The sequence below is a fragment of the Struthio camelus genome, chromosome 9 (assembly GCF_040807025.1).
Source record: "Struthio camelus isolate bStrCam1 chromosome 9, bStrCam1.hap1, whole genome shotgun sequence".
Classification (NCBI taxonomy): Eukaryota; Metazoa; Chordata; class Aves; order Struthioniformes; family Struthionidae; genus Struthio; species Struthio camelus.
Window position 1 is genome coordinate 23,143,980 of NC_090950.1, and position 21,479 is coordinate 23,165,458.

Sequence of the window (21,479 nt, forward strand, 5' to 3'; positions counted from 1 at the left end):
CATTCCTTCCCAGATGCAAGAACTAGAGACATGAAATTGATCAGGCTCCATACATAAAACCAAAAGAAGTATTGTTTCACACAATGCATATTTTAATTACAAATTTTGTTGCCACAAAATACTAGGGTTGCCAAAATTATAAATAGAGTCAAAAATGACTAGACAGATTTATGAAGAAATGGAGTATTAAGTGTTAAATACAGTCAGGCAAATGCAAGCCTAAGCTCAGAAAGTCCCTGGCCTAGACTGCTGCAATTTGAGAGTGGTGTACTGGAGAGGAACTCTCTCTGTGAATGCCCCCTGATTCGTACACTCTTTCCTAAGCATATGGTAATGGCCATTACTCAGAGACAGGCTCCTGTCCCACTCTGTGCCGGGACAGCTGTTCTGGAGGGCAGACAGTGAATGATTGATGTAAATGATGGTGAAGAAAAGGTTTATGATGGGGAAGGAAGAAAGGGAGTCCCCTTGCAAAAGAGAACCTTGCAAAACTAGTGTCTTCAACAGCCACTTTTCAGAATGGACATTAGAAGCAGCTATGCTCCTTTTGGAATAAAGTAGCTGAAGCAATAGTGTCTGAGACGAAGCAGATTAGGCTTTGCAGAAGGGTCTCCAAGAGGATAAGCATGAAGGCAGAGACCTATACATTGCTGGGGGAGCTGTGTGCATGAGACCAAGCGTACTTGCAGGTTTGGGCTGAGAAGCACAGATCCGGCATAGGCGCTGCCGTAGGAGCTAGTGGTAAGCCAGGAACAGCCAGAGAAGCACTAGCAATGTGACCCCATTAAAAGCTAAGCAAGAGAACTGTTGGCTAAAGTGTTTTAAAAAGTATAGAAGTAAAAAGACTTGAAATATGGAGTGATAGTCCTTTACTGCATGATTAACGTTGCAGAAAGCAAACAGTGCTCTCTGTGCCTTCTTTGTAGGTGTACGTCAAAGAACCATCTGACTCATTTACCAGTTTCTTCTGCTAATGGAAATGTACTGTGAATCTGAAGTACTGCCACAGCCAGTGAGAAGAGGTGACAGCCTAATTACTTTACCTGATTGTGCCAACAGCATTACAGTTCTTCCTAGGCAGTACAGAGCCCCAGCCTTTGGTATAGGGATCAGATAGTCCATAGATAGAAGTTAAGGGAGGAAGAGGCGTGATATCAAAGTAGGTGGTATATCGGAGAAAGCTGATGACATCAAAGAAAGTTTGGAGAGGTATTCTAAACTTTTCTCAGCTATTCCATCAGCCTGCCTTTACCTGGCATGGAGGCATCTTCAGGTGCACTCCAAACGTCGGAAGGATAGCGATCTTGTTCTGGAAGAGGATTTGCCTGAAAAACTGAGAAAGGGGTGATCCTGTAAAAGTTATGAAGGACTTGGAAAGTGGAGATAATACAGTGAAGAAGGTAGGCTAGTTTCACGGCTGGTTCCGTTTTGGTCTTTAATAGCCTTTCAATTTCAGTTGGCTGAATGGTTGTTAGTCATATAGGAAAGGGGTATGTATTTATTTAAGATGAAGGAAAGATTATGATTTTTGCCATGACAGCGTCCCTTTAAACACTGGCAATAGCTGCTAGAAAACAAGCTCTTGCAAGAGTACATTGAGAAAGTTCCAAAAATATTTTCTCGAAATAATGACAGTCTCAGCTGATCTGTGGGTCAAGATCATTTTGAAATGCGTCTGGCCAGGCCATAGGAATTTGCAAAGATTTTTTGTCTGCAGTGTGCCATTTACTGTTTATTACAATTGCTTACAGTGCTTTGGCCTCAGCTGTTTGCTTCAAGATCTAATAAATGGCTGTTGATTTGTCAGGCTGTCACTGCATGGAGAAATCAAATTCCTTTGCCTGTCGGCCATCATTTTAATCGTGGAATCCTAGTGTTTGTACTGCCCCGGCCCTGCTTTCTGGTGAGACCCTGGCTCATGCCTGAAATGTAAATCATCATCATCCTCTGTAACTCTAAGCTGTATATATCTGAGAGGCTTTTATCTTACAGAGGGGAAATCTGTATTTGGTAGTAGTGAGAGCGCTGGCTCATTTTCACAGATATACCCAACACTGGAAATTGTTGCCATGACAGTGATAAGACTAAGTTGTTTCAGCATCCCTGAGACATTCCCTAGTGACAGGCATAGAGCATTCATTCCTCTTTGGCTCCAAGAGACCTCTAGGGTCCAGGCCCCTGTTTCTCCCTCTCTCAACTTGGGTCTTGAACTGGTGAATCACCAGTGCTTTTCCAGTATGTCTGACTCGGTTCAGTCCTGTGGCTCTTCAGTTTGTGAATTTGTGATAGCGATATATACTCCGTGAATAGACAGCCTCCTTATCACTGCATCTTAGCAGTGTAAAGAAATTGTGTGATTAGTGAAGCACGATATCCCGTGGCTGTGTCCTGCAGCCCAAACCTTCCCGACAAAGTAACCCAAATTTCCCCCTTTTGTTCCTTATAACTCACATCAAATGACAACACCCTCAACTCCCCATTGAATCCTGGGTAACCCACCCCAGAGTGCCAGCTGGGCAAGGAGCAGTCCATGCTGTGGCTGATTGTAGACTGCTGTGTGCTAAGTGGCTATCTTATTAGGTATGCGTTGCTAGCCAGTCTGTAGGACAGCCACAGCACGTAATTATTCAGCCCCGCTGCATCCTTTCCTCTTTCAGGCTTTGTATGCCTTGCTAATTTTCAGTGAACCTATGAGAACTTACTTCTGTTCTTGCATTGAGTTGCAATTGACCTACAGGTCCAAAAGTTATTGAAGGGATGGCGGACAACTGGAAAGCAGACTAACATAGCAAGAACAAATAATAAGAGAAAAAGGATCTTAAAATAGCAAGCATCTTCAGTTACTGATGCTGAATAACAATGTTAATATAAGAGCATATGGTCTTAAAATAACTGAGAATAAATTTAGCTAGAAATTAGATAAAGGTTCCTAGCAATTTCTGATATTCTTGAACAGCCTTGCTGTAGGAGTAGTGAGAGCAAACCATCTACACAGCTTTTCAGTGGAGTTTAATTCATTTATGAATGGGATTATATAGTGTGTCTGCCTACAGAGGAGAATGTCTGTTAAGTGTCTGGAAACACGATGACTTTTCTAGTCCTGCGTTCCTACCTGCACTCTGTGATGTGACCCTCTGAGAGGAAGATAAGATGTCCCCGATCTTCCAGACCCCTCCAGAGATTATGTCAGGGTGGCAGTCTCTTTTCTGACAATGGCGTCTCTTCTCTACTTCAGGAAATCCTTTCAATGTTAGTCAAGGTCTTTGTGGTTTGAACTCTACTCCCCAAACGCACTCAACTAGAAAGAGGATCTCAAAATAAATGGCTCTGATCTCAAAATGTTGGCAGGTGGGTGGCTATCTCAAATCATCCTCCTCCTTTTCACTTGTTTTCAGAGACCTGCTGTTAAACTAACTCAACAAAAGTATGCAAGAAACCTCTCAGTACAGTTCATCAATCATCTGAAAATGAAGACAACAGCACAGACACTCAAACTACCTCGTAGGTCAGCCGGCTACATATAGGATTTTCCCATCACAGAGGTACATAAAACCTTTTACCAAACTAGGGCTTCCTAACTGGTTGTACTCTAAGATCTGATGTGCCTACAAGGATATTTGGCAGCTCCAACCTTGGTCATACATGATACCATGTTCTTTGGTGTGTCCTTTGGAAAGGTGGAGCCAAACAAAACCCTAGGGTGGGTGGGGAAATCTGGAATTAGAGCCGGATCCATTCTGTGGGACTGGGTCAAATCTTGGGGCAGCTGCACCATTTTTTATTTTATGCCTTCATTTTTAGGTCGGTAATAAATTTGCCCTCAGCTTCCTGAAGTACCTTGTGTGGAGTTTCAGGCAGGCTTAAAAGGAGGGAGATGTAAAGGGGAATGAGGACGTACAAATCTCTGCTGTGCCCTGCCCTGTCCCATTTTTCTTCTTAGATCCCAGCTAGGCTCTGTAGCCAGGAGGACTGCAGAAGCTTTCCAGCTTCCATGTACTCTGCGAGGGGGAGCCCAGCAGCCGGTTGCCCTACAGCAGCTGCACATCAGCTGCAAGTCTCAGCTGTGTCCCTGGCACTGAGAGGCCACTGCTCCCTGCAGACCCGGGCTGGCTCACTGATGCCTGCCAGTGTCCAGAAGCACAGCTGGGCTCTGCAGCCACTACAGCAAGTGGGAGAGACCTGCCCAGCACCCAGGGCTGATTCATTCACCGTGCTTGTACGCAGTGCAGCTGGAGAGGCTCCTGTGGGCATAGTTACATCAGGATCCCAGGGATCCCGACCATGCAGGAGGGAAGCGGAGGTGGTGAAGCCCCCAGCCACAACACCCCTAGGGAGCCCCGACATTTGCAGCAGCCCCGCTTTGTCAAACAAAGGTCTCCTGGAGAGGTGGGAGGCAGGTCCTTGGGGCCATCGGGGGGTTCCCCTCGGGGACAGCCTGCAGGACAGCTGTGCCCCAAGGGTGTGGGGAGGGGGGAACTCGGGCTGCAGGCAGGTGGTCCTCAACCCCCCAGGGCACGCTGGGGAAGAGAGCGCAGCAGAGCAGCTGCTGCGGTACAGCTCCCCTGCCAGCTCCACTCCTCCCGATGCCATTCCTACCTCCAGGATTTTTTCCTGACTCACAGCATCACCATCCAAAAGTCTCCCTGGAGGAAGGTATCTGCCTGCCGGCTTGCCTTTTTATCCTTTGCCTCATCCGCCGGAGAGGGAAGAAAAAAAGGCATAAGCAATCAACTCAATCTTTTTCCTTCTTTATTTCCCCCCGCCCCCTCCAACCTCTTTCCATTGTTAAAAGGGGGGGGGGAAACAGTCTGCTTTCAGAAGGAGCTTTTCTAGGTCTACTCATGGACAGTAACAAACTGGAAGAGGTGAGCAGCAGGCAGAAGATGTAAAAGCTGGAAGGGCTGTGCCGTGCCGTGGGAGTGGTCCTTGCTTTGTGTGTAAGCAAGGCAGTGAGTGTGCAGCCTCCCACTCTGGGCGCATCTTTTTTTGGATGCTGTGCAGTTCCCTGTGTGAAATGCTTTTTTGGTTAAAAGAAGAAGAGATGTCGCATCAGGAGCTCACCCAGCGACTGACTACAGTTACCACCCATGTGGGTAAGACCTCTTTATTTTTCTTCTCACTGCATTTGTGTAGATGTCAGTGTCCTTTTCTACCTAGGGGTGCTGATGCTCTGTACAGGCAGGAAGCCTTTGTGTGACAATATCACACCTGCAGGTGAAATGGGAGCCATCAGCAGATTGCAAAACTGGTGGCTTTGGGCAATTAGACAGCCCTTTACTGATGATATGGCTTGTTTTTCAACATGCGATTCTCTCTTTGAAAAAGCAGAAACAGTAAGGGCAGAATGTCCTTCCTATGAGCTGATCTGTGTAAAATTCCCAAGCACCTTCTTGCAGGGAAGTCTCATAGGAAAGGGAATGGTGTAAGGGTGAGGCAAGAGCAGTACTAACATGCTTTGCACTTGCTTGTGATACTGGAATTACAAACTCTTTGCTTCTGTGTACCATTCTCAAAGCCTCTTTTTATTGCTATTGGTGTTTCAAGGGTTCTGGAAAGTGCTAGGGCAGGATCCCAAAAGCTCTTCTCCATGTCCATGTTGCTTTTACTATTTGCTAGCCTTAAAGCAAACAGTAGTGAATGCAGGGAAGGCCCTATGCAGTACACTGGCATCCTTGTAAGTCTAAACTGGCTACTCACTTGCTGGCAGTGCTGACTGAATGACTTGAAGCTAGCAAGACAGTGGGAGATGCTGGCAATTAAAATGTAAATTGACAAAAGCTTTTGGGGTCCTTCTTTGTTGCATACAGTTGAATTAAAGCAGTTTTTGGCTGTGTTGCATCACACAGGCATGCATGTTGCACAGAGAACACTTTTAATTAAATTGCATGGGAGCAAATTTTATAGCTGTCAATATTTGTAATGGATTGTGTATTATGAATGCTAAAGCTGCTGCACAGGTCCCTGAAATGCCTGTGCCATTGACTCTGCGTAATACACGCAATAGAAATAGAATGTGACCAAAGCCTGGCTTTCGGAGAACTTACAACTAAGAATTTAGACCAAAATTCTTCTTGGGTTTGATGTTAGCTGTAGAAGTTGAACTAAGTTTAGGAAAGCAAATGCAATAGATAGTTTGCCTGATGAAATAGCACATAAGCAAGCGTAAGCTGAATAAAACACTTGAGAGTAGGTCCCATCCCTCTAAGCTCTTCCCCAGGAGTCAGCCTTGGTGTCCCTGCTAACCTCAGCTGGGGCTTGGTGTCAGGAGAGGTTGCAATATCAGTCTCTTTGACCCAGTGGTGCCTGCACAAGTTGCTTTGCAACTATACAAATTCAGATTAACAAAAATTCATATGCTAAATCACAGCTCAGAGATAGCTGGTATTATGAGGATTTGGGATTCAGTATGGGACATGTAATGTTTTAGGCAGAAGTTTTCAGTGGAGCCAAAGAAATGTAGGTATCTCTTGTTCTGCTAAACTCAGTACAGTGCCCCATGAGCCCTATTGAGAAGCCTCCTTGATGTCGGGAAGCATTTGCCAGAAATAATGTAGCAGCATGTTAGCATTTAGCAATGCAAGAAATAGCTCTGGCCAGCAGAAACACATTCATTAACCTTTGTACTGTTCCTTGACAAATGGGGAGGTTTCTGGCCTCATGGTTGAGGCTAGAAGAGTTTCATTGGTTTCCTGGCGGTCACCCTGCAGCTCTGCTAGTGAGCAGAATGAAACTCGCAGATTTTGGATTTCTCTGTTACGCTCTGAGACTAGAGAGAGGAGAGGCTGATCCCACCATTTGCCCAGTCATTCAAGACCTAGAAATCAGGCCCTGCTTGTGGAGTCTGCCTGCCTTTTTGTAGATAGTGCTTACTTTTATAAAATCATGTAGCTAGAAAAAAACAGCTACACGAGAATGGAAGCAAATAACCACCAAAAAAATTGTTATTGGCCGAAGAAAAACATTTCTTCCAAACCCTCTGATGATGCACTATATTTATGAATCACCCCTTGTAACATAAATTGTCTTAGCTGATTCAGCAGTAGCTTATTGAAATAGTCATTCCTGGGCAGCTGCTGAGACTTCTTGAAAGTTCAGTAGGAATCTTTAAGCCTCAGACAAGCAAAAGGGCTCTCATCCTCCCTTGTCAGGGACATACCTTATAGCGTATGCTATTTTTACAGCATCTGTCACCCTCATATTTACACCTGGGCTGACGGCGTTCATCCTCTCTAGATCGCAACCACTTCTGGGTTGGGAGTACAACTCTCAGCTCACCCAATAGCAAGAGGAAGGAAACTTATTCACAAAATTTGGAAAAAAAAACAAACAAGAACTGATGGGAGCATTAAAAAAAAAGACTTTGTATTTGGAATAGAACCTTTGTGGGATCACTTTAGTCTCTGTGAGGCAGATGACACACCAGTTTATTTTTAGTGTGTCAATAAGAGGGTCATAAACATAGTTAATTGCCTGGAGCCCAGCTTATCTGTCCCAGGCAAAAGCTTCAACCCTCTCATTAGCTGACTCATGTTGTGTTAAACAGTACAAGTGCTCATAAAAAAAACCCTCTTATCCCGCTACTGGCTCCATACATATAGCTACCTGCATCACCAAGGTCAAAGTCAAACCATTAAACTTATCCACCTACCCCAGAGCAGCTACCTTAACTTGGCAATTTCCAGTAGCGCACACTCGGTAGCACACCTTTACAGTGTCCTCTTGAATAGCCCTGTGTTTTCTCAGCCTCCCTGGGATTACTCCTGATTGCTCTGGTGTGGGTGAGATTATTAGGCCACCGCAGGTGTCTAGAACAGGAGTGACGTGAGACTGCTAGCTGATTTTCTGCTTGCAATCCAAGAAGTACCACAAAACGTCACCCAATCTCATTACCAAAACTGCGTCAAGATTCTTTTTTTAATTTAACCTACTTTCATTAAGCTTGATTGTTAGGAGGTGTTGAGGAAACACTCATCTCTTTTGAAAGACTGTGTCATTCAGGTAGGTGGGCAACCAGCCGTTCTTCTGTGACGGAGAGGGAAGAAGCTTTGCTGGGTGACATGCCTGGTGCTGACAGCAGGCGCGTTTGCGTATGGGAGTGGTATGGCTCTTCCAGCTTGCAAAGCCCACCGGAATAAGCTTTCATGCACCCACTCCCCACCCACACTTGGCAGTTGGTTCCCAGAAGTCTGATGCCAGCTTTGCTCTGTGTGGGCTATGTTCTGGGCACAGTTACGCAGAAGCACCTCCACCCAGTGCCCCATTTTCCACAGATTTTTACTCTTAAAACGATTTTATAATAAGATGGAGCTGCCAGAACAGACATCAGCTGTCTCAAAAGGAAACAACAGAGCTTGGCTCCTTTGTGTTACCAGCAAAGAACTCTGCGGTACATTAGAGGCATGGTTTCTTAGAGGCTCCCCTTAATTTCCAGTTATGTTGTGAGAGCTCCTCACATTTGCTAATGGCAACTGGATCCGGAGGAGCTGTCAGCTTCCCTGGTAGGGGAAGCACTGATGTGAAATTGCAGAAAGCAGTATATTACACAAATGATATATGCAATAAAAAGAATATACATTCACATGGCAGGTTTCAGCTGGCTTTACACATTCTCTTTTGCCCAATTCCCCATTTTATGAATGGAAGAAAGAATTTAAGCAACTTCACAGAGGCCAAAAGGAAAGTCAGTGGCAGAATTGAGTTTAGGACTGGCTTCTCAGGACTGACACAGTCACTTAGTATTCCTGTGTGTTAACCGCAGTAGGTATATTCCTACCACCCTTGGCTTAGCCACCAGCTTTGCGAAGCTGCGTAAAATATCAATATATGTGCAGAGAAGCTATGCTACAATTTGGGACAGGAAGTGAAGAATGATACTGCATCCACTTGACTGTGCGAGAGGAATTTAGGTCAGCAGAATGGAATAACCCAAGCTGGCATTTGTCAGCTAAGCTGATGGCTTAGCATCACAAATCACAGAATGCATTTTATGCTGCAAAGCCACGAACAATCTAACACGTCACAGCTGGGCAGACCATTGCAATGTTGCTGATCTGTGTCCGTATGCAGCAAGGACACTCAAAAGAGATTTTTCTACGAATTCGCTTCCATAGCACCATATCAAATAAATCCTCGGTCACTTCTATGCAAAGACTCAAATCAGTGGAAATTCCCCTGCCCAGCAACAGAAAATTCTTTCCTTTGTCTTAGAGCATTCATGCGTTTCAGGAGATCTTTTCCAACTGCTGATTCTGTAGCTGTCCTACTTTTAATTTTCTGGTGAACAGCTAGGACTGACTGGTATTTTCCACAGACCTTAGCACCCAGCATTTCCTTACCTGGAAGTAAGATGCAGGCTTGGGATGTGCATCTGTCATTCCACTCCCAGTGAGACAGGGCAATAGAAATCGGAAGAAATACGTTTGTTAAACTTGCTTGGGACCTCATGCAAACCCTACAGTAAAGCGATAATGTAGAGTTCCTTTCCCTATTAACCTGTTTTTCTTTAAAAATTGGTCTTCTGTGATCACATTGTCTGCATCTGTCTGTCTGCACCCACTATAAGCTTTTGAACTATTGGCCTATTTTGATCAAATTTGGTGAAGTGATGAAGGTCATAAAATACTAAGTTCATATACGATATGAAAATAGTGACTAGATAGAAGAGAAAGGTGCAATTAGCAAGGAAAAGGCTATTAAGCTCACTCTTAGATCTCAAGAGAATCCACATGGGAAAACAGGAAAGGGGAAGGGAGAGGCAGTGACAACTTGTCTTGATTAGTTTTGATACTTAAAAAAAACTACTCGTTTGTTCACTTTTTATTTCCAGATCGTGGTTATTAGCATTCTCCCATTCTATACGGCCCATTCTGTGCAACTCTTTCACTGGGAGCTGTTTAACAGTGGAACTATTTAAAAGAGGTTTGCTAATACTGCAAAGCGTGTTTCTGCACACAGTACCTGTTTAAAAGCTCACTTTCCAATGTGATATGGTGAGGCACACTCAGAAATAAAGACCATAAGAAACTGTTAAGAGTTGGGGATCCAGAACAGTGGTTTGGCTGTCCAAGCCAAATGATTTATGTGATGATTTGGCCTCGTGTTTTTGAAAAGGGTGACTAAAGGGCTTCCCAGAACCAGTAAAAACAATAGGTTGTATTGAGGCCAGTCCTATCTCAAAAAAGAACTCGGCGGTGTTTCCCTTTCTCCTTTCCAGCTTTTACTTTCACTGAAGACTTTTTCATATGGGATGTACCTTCAACTCCAAAGCGCTTAAAATTCAAGAGTTAGAATTGTCTTGGAATACCCAGATTTGTCACTATTATTTGTATTCCAGGAGCATGCAGTAAGCAGCATCTTTGGACCAGTGCCACGCAGAACAGAAAGGCTGGTTTCAGGCCTAGTTTTTTTGAGGTATTGATATCCTTTCCAAAACTGTGGTTGTTAAGTCTTTAGCTTTCAGTTTCAAGCCACTAAGAGACCAGCATGTTGGTGAGAAAAGGGAATAGGAGCAGAAACCATCCACCATCTGCTTCCCAGAGGGTTTTCACACTTTCTTCTCATGCATTCTGTGATGGCAACTGTTGGAGGCAGGATACCAGGCTGGATGGGACTGAGGTGTGATCCAATGTGTCAATTTATAGGTTACTGTCTATTTCCACAGCCTCCACGCTGCTGCTGTTAAATCTAACGCTAAAGCGACCTCCCTCTGTCCTTTGTTTTCCAGCCTACCCCAGCAATGGCTTGTAGCAGTTTCTGGGTTTTGATGTTAATGCATGGATGAGTGCTTGACATGCAAGGAAGTTATTGAAGGAAAGCCAAGTGGCAGAGCCTGGGTTTTACATTAATACTGGTGACAGCCATGATCCCTTCCACAGCTATGCATGCCAGGCACTGGGTCATTTGCATCCTTAGAAAGCTCAGCTGGGCTCTGCCTTGCATGATTAGAAATCTTCCTGTTTCAAAATGCAGTTTGGTTGGTCCAGTGAAATGAAACTCTTACGAGAGGTCTTTGTTTTGACTTTAGCCCCAGAAGGCCTAGTCCTGAAGGGCCTTGCAGGATCCATACCTGCAGAAGACAGATGTCCAAAGCCAGTCAGCCTTTAGAAAGATTTTATTGGAAAACCCTTTCTGAGTGAAGGGGTCTGGCCTTCATTTGTGCTCACTCCCTCTACAGTGATATGGCAAGGGAAGAAAGTCCCCAGCCATCCAGGGCTATATATCTCAGTTCAAATCCAGCACCTTAAACTTCACCCGGGAAGCATTAGGGAATATCACTGAGCCTTAGGGCCGTGCTCCTTGGAGAGTCAGGTACTGTGCTAACTTCTGCTCCTAAGTGGATTTCAGATACAGCCTCCATAATTGATCTAGAGAAATGTTTTTTGACAAGTCTGGTAAGCAAGAATTATTTTGGCCCAGCCCAAGCGAAAAGGAGCAAGCCTGGTCATTGCGGTTTGTTGGTGTCTGGAAAGTGATTGACACTCGTGCGAGTTCTTCTGAAACTCATGTTTCAATTGGAAGCTAAAGTCTGCATGTCCACTGTTAGGGTGAGCTCTTCTAGTGGCTTCCATCAACCCACCTGTCTTGGTACCATATTTCAAACTGTATTAGCCCTCTGTGGCAGTTTTGACCAGTCGAAAAGTAGGAAGTCTCAGCTTCCAGAGCAAGCCTCTGCAGACACTGGTGGGGGTGTCTCTTTCTTTCATCTTTGAACAGAAAATGATTAGGCTTAGATCATAAGCAGGAGAAAAATGACTCCATGCAGCTCCATTCAATGAGCTAGTCAGACTGTGGCACTTCCCCCTCATCTTAAACACAGCAGAGCAACCCTGGAGCTACCTGGAGGGAGGCAGCAAGGGGAGACTCTCCAGGGAAAGCGAGTAAAGGAGGTTCTCATGTACAAGGTCTGGTTAGGTCAGGCTCAATGGAAGCTACTGGCCCTGACAGAAATCAGCACTTGCTAACAGGGTGGGTAGTTCTGACTCTTCTACTTGGTCCCAAGAATAAAAAGCAAATAGGGCCAAAAGGAGGCGGAGAGGAGCCCCAGTCTATTCCCATTTCTATGGTAGAGGAAAGCTCAGATGGCCTCAGAGGAAATTAAACTGAGCACCCATCAGTCACAACCCCTGACAGCTTGTCAAACAGGAGGGCCTTCTCCTGCCTCATGTTTTATTTAACCTCTTTTCTTGCCTTCCATATGCTGCCTGAATCCAAGAGATCTCCTGGGAGGACATCTTCCTCTGGGGAGTGGGTTCAGCACTTTGGAAGTTACTCAACACCACCACACATCATCCTGATGAGTGGAGAATAAGCTGAATATTTCAATTATTGTTGCTTCCTCCTTCTCTTTTTCTGCACCAAGTTTGAAGCCTCTCTCAGCCTGAGGCATGACTCAGTACTCAAACAGGAATGAGCCCTTTTGAATAAGGCTTGGATGACTGCTAAAATCATTTTGACAGCAGTTTGGTATCCAATACTAGCTTTTTGTAGATATATTGTTGGTGTCCATTGCTGGGCTTGTGTTCCAGACTTTGAGGGAAAGATAAACCACATGTGTTAACATCGATGTATTGTAGTCCACTGGCTGCGCTTCTCCAACCCCACACAGTTCAGCACTGTAAGGTCTGGCTTTCCCCAGTGGTCAGTTGGTCAGTGCCTGGGAGGAATCTGAGTCCCCTACAAAGTTGCTTGCTCCTACTGGCACAAAATAGTGCTGGAGAATGATGTGAAAGGAATAAAATTGTGTGATTCATTATTAGTCATTTGGCTTTCATGACTCACAGTATCCAGTGCAGCATACTTGGCTAGAATTGAAATCCAGGAAAGCAAGGGAGATGGAGTGAAGAAACACCAATTTTTACTTGCATAGATGGAAAAACATCACTTGAAAGTACCTTAGAGTGATCTGTACAACACAGCAGGGAGGGAGGTACTGCGCTATCTGGCAGCAGAAACACTGTAGATAAGCTTGTGGGTTTAGTGAAGGCAGGTACCATTCCTGGACAGCAGGCTCTGCTCTGACATATGAACAAGCATGTAGGGGACAGTCAGCATGAGATCATGGCACCTTCAAGCCCCACTCTCACATGAGCACGACAGATAACATCAGTGAGTCAAAGACACAGCTGCCTCAGAAATGCCTGAGCTCACATACTGGAAGAGAGCCATGTCCAGCATATGAACTCAAGATGGTATAAGTCTAAAGCAACAGCATTTATTCAGGGGTGTAAATACACTAGATTTGTACCCAATCACTTCCTGTCCTCCGCAGAGCAGCAGAAGGCTGACCCCTTTTCAGTAAAGGGAGCCAAATTCAGAGTTAATGGATGGTCCTTTCTTCTCTGCTTTCTCTTGCAATATTCCTTGCAGTGTAACTGAGAGAATGGAGCACTGAACTGCAGCGGACAACCCCAAACCACAGTGGGCTCTAGGACTTGGTTTATTAAGCTGTTTTCTGTCTCAGCCCTTTCCTACAAAGGAGTTGGTCTGACAGTACAGAACAGTATTGCAGCTAATACAGCCAAAGACAAGACAGGTAGCCTGGATCTGAAATCCATGCTATCAAGAAATAGCTATTTTGTTTATCAGAACAAGCACAGTAGCTCAAGAGCAGCTTTGTACCTGCTGTGCATTGGATTTGGAGTGTTTTTTGAAAAATGTATCACTCAAATAACTGTCCTTATGCAATTCGAGTTCTGAATCTGGACAACCAGGAGCTAAACCATCACAGCCACAGCACTAATTCTCCACTCCTTTGTAGAGATGCACATAGAGATAGTCATTTCAATATCACCCTGACTGCCTGAAAGAAACTGGAACCAGAGTTTAGCCCTGGTATAAAGGACCTCATATAGCACCCTCCTGATTTGAGGGCACAGGGGTTTGTCTTGCAAAAGTAACTCAAGGAAGCTGATCCAGCTCTCCCTGACGTTGGCAGAGCTACATGAATGCAATAGAGATGGAGTTCTCTGGAGACTTCATTACAGTAAGTGCGGGACTCTTACAATGAATGCAAAGCTGACCGTATGGAAGCTTCAAGAGAGATACAAGGGTCCTCTGGGGAAATTTTAGGTCAGCTTGTGATTTTGAAGGTCACTGGCCCTGGATTTCTCAAGCAGGGGAGTAACAGTTAAATTGCTGCAGAAGCCTATGAAACATTGTCAGGTGAGTGCAAATGGTCTCTCATCAACAGTGCAAAAGGGAGGCTCTGATCCAGAAAGTTGCAAAGAGCTCTTCACTCCTGTGTGGGTGAGAGGGGAACTGCTGGCACTCAGCACACTACAGGGCCCCGTCTTTGTCCTGCAAGAACTGCAAGCACTAGAATTTTGTCTACAGCTGACCCAGCTATAGCCCCTGCTGCAAACAGGTTTGAGAGGCAGCACAGTGCAAGCACTGCTTTGGGATGAGACTTACAACCTAGAGCCATAATTTCCCTGGGTTCCTCTGGGAATCTTGGGTCAGTTCCTTTAAGAGCTTACAATCCTCTTAGCTTAGCTTTCGGCGAGTCAAGTGCCCCACACTGGGTGCTGGCCATAATCTTGATGCTTCCAGTTACCTGCAGCTCTAAAGGGGGGACAAGGACATCCCACCAGTCTTTATACAGTGGCAAAGATCTTGGATGCAAGCCTGCAGCTCTAATCTCCAACACTGTTTGCGCATCCACCCCTCTAGCACCTAGCTAATATGCGGGCACACCATTAGTACTAGAGTAGGGCTTTCCTAGCGTCAATCCATATATTAGCACCATTTGTTACAGACATCATATGATGAAGGCTGAATCTGTGACTTCTGCAGTGCAGGCTGTTGCCTAGGACAACAAGATATGAAGGGCTGCAAACGAGTTAGCTATTGCTTTCTCTGCATGACTGATCTGTATTATTTCCATTTTCCCTGAGGCTGTGAATTCTCTACAGCCAGCCCTGGATACAAGAGCAGTTATCTGTGGTTCCAAACTATAAATACAATCCAGAAAATGCAGATGTACAGCATTTTGGGTCTGCCTGGCAACAGGTGCTGACAGGATTTGACTCTTCTCGTTCAACACATGCCTCACCTCCAGACTGAGGAGTTACTCCCAGCTAACTGAAAAACCACTTCAAGATACCTGAAACATGGAGGGGTAAAAACCCTAAAACCAGAGACAGTATATTTCAGTGTTTCAGGAGAGTGACTTAAGTTCTGAGCCCTTTACGGTACCAGCCATATTTAATTATGTGCATGTAGAGGATTAGCCCAAAGTTACTGGCATCTCAAATTACTGCTATAGCTATGGTTCAGTTAGGCCTTTCCAAAGATATGCAAGTGCTGACAAAGACAGGTACTGGAGGGAAGTACAGCAGATACATGCAGCTGTGCTAACAAAGATAGGTAGAAATGAGATGATTTGGATATGTGAAATGTGGATGTGTTGTCTGTTGATTATTTATGTTACAACCTTAACCCTTCAAAGGCATTTTTTTCCTGGTATGAGTCCATATTGTAATAGAATTGCTGTGGCTAGAATTACCATAGTGAGTTTGCCTCCTGTTTTCAATCAATAATCCTTCACACCACAAAGGAGAACTATAAATATTTCCCCCCCCCCCCTTTGAGCCTGAGGTTCACCGTTACCCATTACACTGGCTCAGAGGTCTCTGAAGCCAAGGCTTAATTTCTGAAGTGATCAATATTGGTGTTTGCTACATAAAAGCCAACAAAACTGGTGGCATACGTAGGAGCCATCCTATTGATCTTGCAATACTCAGAAAAGGTTATTTCAAACAGAAATAGCTGCTTCACTATAACTCTGAGCCCTTCTCAGGTACATAACTAATCAGAAAGCTCCCAGCATTTACATGCAATTAATTGGTGCACAAAGGTTTCTGGAAAGATCTGGTTCATCCTTATTATGGCAATTAGCTTATTCAGCACTAGCGTGAAAACAAAACTCAATTTGTTTTAGAGATTCAAAGCTACTCTCACCGTAGACACTGCTGTCAGTGTCTAGTATCTTTTCCCCTTCCACATTGGATCAGTAGAGGATTCACAATGGACTTTGAAGTCACAGCTCAGTTTGAGCAAAGCTTTTGGTCCCTACTTTTGTAGCTTAAATATCCTACTTCCTGGCTTTGTTTTCAACAAGGGAGAAGGCAGTTTCAGCAGCAAGTACTCCTTTTGGATCATGGTTAATTACACTTGGGCCATAGAGCAGCACCTTGTGCATAGCAGCACCTTGAATGGGACAGGCAATAACATTAGGAAGCAGAAAAGCGTGTCAAGATCAGCTCAGTAATTTGAACCACTGCTTTACTCAGTCCCAAATCTGCGCAAGGGGGATACATGCTGAGAGGAATGGCAATGGTAGCCATTGTTCAGCTGTGACCTTAAGACAGATTATCCTGTCTACTTTGCCCAGGCAGTAAGGAAACTGTGCATACTTTCAGTAAACTGAGTTAGATTTTTAATCTCCAGTGCAATCAAATGTAAGGACACATCCCAAAATTTGCTTTTGCAGTCTTTGTTCAGATACTTGGAGCATGTGCACTTGTACAGGATGCACCCTTGAAAAAGAAAATTAGCAGCCAAGTGCACTTTCAGGAGCAGTGAACTGCGTGGACAAAAGCTGAGAGACTGCCGCCAGTGTTAGTCCACGCCCATTCTGCCCTGGCATCTGCAATACCAGCTGTGCCTGGCCCTGAACCATCTTGGCATAGCCTGCACAGGCCATGCTTTGCCTGTCCTGCTCTCCCCTTCTGAGCTGGGATGTTGCTACCATGCAAGGCCTCTCCAGTCCAGCCATGGAAGAGGAATGAGACACAAGCATTGGTCCCCTGTCTCTCTGGCTAGCAGAGCAGGATTGCTGTCTGCTGGCCTCAGGCAGGCAGCTATGCTAAAGCAGCCTTCTCTGTCTCAGGGGAGAGGGTAGCAGAGGAGATGTCTGTCATTTTGCCTTGCAACTTCTACTGTTGAAGTCCCCCAGGGATGGGGTCAGCCCATTTTTTTCTTCCTTTCTCTGATCATCTGAAGGGCAGGGTGTTACTGAGTAGGGCAGAGAGAGACACCTTTAGCCCTAGCCTCCCTCCTTCAAGCATCTTCTTCAAGGGATTTAATAGCACTGCAGAGTTTGTGCCCTGGAGCCGTTTTCTTTCTGTACCTCATGCATTAACATTCAGAGGACAGTGCCCATCTCTGCTGCTTTTCCTGATGAGCCACTAGAGGGCACAGGAGCGTGCAGCCACGTCCTGCTACACAAGCCCTATGGGAACGAGGCCGTCTCACCGTTTATGTTACGGCAACATCAAGGTCCACAACCCCTAGACAATACAAATCCAAAGGAAGGCATAGTCTCCAGCAACAAAATTCTATGAGCTAGCTACTGATCCTACTGAGATCTGGGCATACATAACTTCTCTATTTAAGCTTGTCATCTGATTTAGGGTAGACTGCAGGAACATATCAGTTGACTACACACGGGCAATTCTTGGTCCCTCCGGAAGCGGCTAGAGTCTAGACTTCACGTTAGAATAATTTGCTTTCATTTGTAGCATTCAAGGAAAAAAAGCACATCCTTCATTATCCGCCCCTCTGCCCCCCAAAGAAAAGAAACAGATCCTCATCTCATTAGGTTTTCTTTTCCAGCAAGTACATAAACCTATCATAGCTTTGATAGCTTAATTGAACACAATAGATATTGTAGAGACCTTAAATACATGTTACAGAGTAGCAAGACCAGAGACATGTCATAAACAAAGAACAAAGTTAGAGCCAGGACAACCACCCTCGCCTAGAAGGGCACAATCCCGCAGTACCCGAGCAGGGTGAGCAGAGCAGGAATAGTAACAGGCTTCAACAGCAAAAGCAGGTTAGGTTCAAGGTTAAGCCAACAAGCCTAACCTGCAAATCACAAACAGCAGTTTCCTCTAGCAGAGATTAGAGAGGGACTGAGGGGCCTCTTAAACGGAGCTGCTGGAGCAATGGGTGGAGGGTGCTTGGGTGAGGGTCCCAGGTGAGGCTATTCAGGGCAGTTAAGTCTGATTAGTGCAATCAGGAGCCTGACAACATGCTCCTGCCAGGTGCGGAATAGTTTCTCAGTACACCGCACATGCTCCAAAATGCCTGCCACATCCACTGACAGTGCTGATTTTTGGGATCAATCATTGAGCCTGATTTTTAAACATTTTGGTTTTGCTTCAACCAGTTAATGTGTTCTTATCAGTTTCAGTTCAGCTGCCTTCACCATCAGACCTGCTGCCTCTGAAAGCATATGTAGGTAGTAATTGGCTTGACACAAACAGCAACTACAGAGCCTTAATAAGCAAGACACCTATTCTGAAATGCAGTGATGGAAAAATTAGGATGCCTAAAATTATTTGAAACAAAGTTGAAAGACACTTTAGTGTTCAAGGCTGTAAACAAGAAGTAGGATATTTCTTGGTATATCTCAGTTTATCTTTCAGTTTGTCCTAAAGATAACAATTGAATTTGGACAAGTTGCATAAATAGCCTGTGCTTCTGTTCCCAGCTGAAGATTCTTTTCCCTCATGCCTCACTATCTGTACGGATATTTAGGAGTTCATTGGTGGGTACTTACAATGCTTCTGACACTAGTAAGAAAAAGATACTGTTTTATTGTTTGCACAGCTGATAACTGTTATACTTGAGCCAAGTATATTTAAGGCAAGAGGTGCACAGAGAGATTGTGTGGAATAATGCATGTTCATGCTATGCAGCAGCAAGGAAGTGGTTAAAGGGGGGACATGATTGTTTCCTATGTCTGAGCGTGGGCACAGGTTAGGAGCAGGTGCTGTCACTAATAGTAGGGTGGAGAATGGTGTGGTGTGGGGGGTTGGCTGCTCAAAAGGTGCTGTGAAAAGAGGTGCTAGCTGGAGGGTAAGAAAGAAGAAGAAGGAGGTAGGTTGTGGACTAGGGAGGCTGGAGGTTGTAGGCTATCTAGTAGGTTGTACAGCAGGGCTTGAAAGCTTTAGTTGTGATCTGCTGGAGAAAGGGAACCTGTTTTAGGCTATGCTGTTCATGTGGAAATAAGAGTAGGCTCATATTTTGTGAGGCTGTAATCAAAAAAAGCATTGCTGAGTTGTGGCTTGTTGCATGCTTGGGTAATAGTTAGCTGCTTGACTGATTCCTGTTTCTTGGTATATGTTCTACCTCAAATCCTCTTTCTCTTATAGCTTCTACCTATCATGAATGTTTCAAAACTGAATTTGGGTTTAGACCAGGGGAGTCTAACCTATTCCTGTTCTCATGGAGTGCTACTTGTTATCTCTTTAGTCTTATTTAGAGCTTTTCTTAAGGAATGTAAAGAGAAGCTGACTGCAACTCAGTGCTTTCTTTGTAAGATAATGTGAAGTAGTTGTTTTAATTCTTCATTGTTTGCTGGATCCTTTTTTTTTTTTGAATCAGGTTATGCAGTGTAGGAAATGGTGGGAGAGAAGTGCTCTTTCTTCTTTCTGCTCTCTCTATAAGAGAATGCTATAAGCTTTTGTGGCTCAGAGACTTAAGAAGAGGTATAATTAGTTCTAAGAGATCTTAGGGATGATATTGCAGAGCCTAGGGAGGCAAGCAACAATTATGTTTTATTTACCCACGCATCAAACAATTAAATTCTCTTTTTCAGTCAAGGTGACTGTAGATAGTAATTTTGTGAAGTCAGTTGTTAATCTAGAGCTCTCGGAGCCTGCAGGGTTACAAAAGGTGACAGAAAAATTAAAGATTGTTCAAATGTGGTATCCAAGGAAGGGAGTAGGATTTGGGAGGGAAGAGAGGAGCTCAGTTACTTTGAATGCCTTTGTATCACTAAAGAATTAATTTGAGTGATAAGCTGAATGGAGGCAAGTTCCCCTACGTCCTGGGTGCTGCAGCTGGCTTCCAGTGCTATCCAGAGCACTAGAGAGGTGAGCAGAGCGGTGCTCAAAGCCTGCCTGTGGTGTTTCCCTGTCCTGGGACATGTGTTTGGAAGACACAGAAGTGTTTGCAGTAAGGGACGCTTCTGCACCTTTCTGCACAGCCTGTGTACTGCCACAGCAGCAGATGTGCTGGGAGCTGGAATCCCCTCTTGAGTCAGTACAGCCTCTAGCAGACTTGTGTCACCTACTCAGGTCTGCTTCTTTTAAATGTGCGTATGTGCTGACAATGTATGCTTCAGCCTTCCTTTCTGCTGCGCAAATACAACATGCCTCTGTTGATGTCTTTGGAGCTGTGCTCTAAGCACAGCTGATGTAGAAGGGGGCTCTGTTACTGAGATGGTGCTGGTAGATACTCCTGGTTTGCAGGTCTATGAGAGCTCGTGCTAATCTAAGTCAGTGTTGCTGTAGATCCTTGAAAGGGGGACTAACCACCTCTAACCAATGCAAGCCACAGGTCTTCAGTTCCTCAGAGAATCAAAAGTGCAGTGTAGGCAGACCTGTCTTCAGGAGCATGGCACTTGATCGCTGTGCCCCTGCCCGCTTTGCAGTCATGTCAGCAGTCTCATGTGTTAGTCTGAATTGGTTTCATTTCTTGTTAGCGGAATAATTCTAATTGTAACTCTACTGCTTTCAGCTTTTTTTTCCAAACCATTTCGGTATTGCTCCTTTATGCAGAACCTCTTTGTGTTAAAAGATTCTACTCCAGCATAAGCTGACCTGAAGTGCTCTCAAGCCAGTGGGAGATGTATGCATATCTGCCAGATCTGCTTTTAGAACGTTCCTCCTCAAGCTTTTGCTCTTGTGGGGCAAAATTTTAGCTAGAATTACTCCTTTTTTTCCCCCCCCTCTAAGCCCTCTTCAAATACTTCCTAGATGGACACTAAAATAAAACCAAAACTTTTGGTATTAAAACCAAAGAATATCACTGCTAAACTGTCTCCTTTTATTGGCAATTAAATAGAGGATTGTCTATTTAATGGGAGAAACAACCCCTCAGTAGTGCCGAAATGCTCAGCTAAGAATCACTGGAGAAGTGCAAAGCCATTATTTAATGCTTATTTCATGAGGGAGGGCTTATGCCTATTGGGACTAGAGTCCATAAATGGATGTGGGATTTAGGTATGTTTTATTGAGTTAATCTCCTCTGTTCAGCAGAAAGCATTTGCAGTGGAGTCTCCTGGCAGACTGAAGAGCAATTCCTTATCTCATAGGAACACTGCACTACTCAGATGTAGGCAATTTAAGTCTGTAACGCTATTGAAGTCAAAAGCATGGTCCTTATTTAATGTTGGCCGAAGATCTAGCCTCATGCAGATCGGGTTTAGCACATCCCAACATGCTGGGTGCCCTGCTTTCAGGACACTTGTGTTCACTTGGCGGGGAAGGTCTTTGTGGACTAGTGTAGTATGGCAGAGACACCCTTGCACTCTTGTAGGAGAAGTTATCTCCAGTGCAGCTCTGTGCTATACCGCTTCTGGTTCTGAAGCTGATTCAGAGACCTCTTTTGCACTGTGTCAATCTACCTGCCTGTTGGCCTGCTTGGTCCCTGGCTGGTTTTAGCCTTGTTACCAAAGGAAATGAAGC

The 21,479-nt window shown here is 44.7% G+C and overlaps 1 protein-coding gene across 1 annotated transcript in view; it reads left to right on the plus strand.

The window, feature by feature from the left end:
• Positions 1–4,563: 4,563 nt before the first annotated feature.
• MCF2L2 (MCF.2 cell line derived transforming sequence-like 2) overlaps positions 4,564–21,479 on the plus strand; it is a 194,507-nt gene continuing 177,591 nt past the window's right edge. The window contains exon 1 of the mRNA XM_009677283.2: positions 4,564–5,093. Within this exon, the coding sequence (XP_009675578.2) occupies positions 4,991–5,093 (103 nt within the window). The 5' untranslated portion in view covers positions 4,564–4,990. The remainder of the gene's footprint in view (positions 5,094–21,479) is intronic.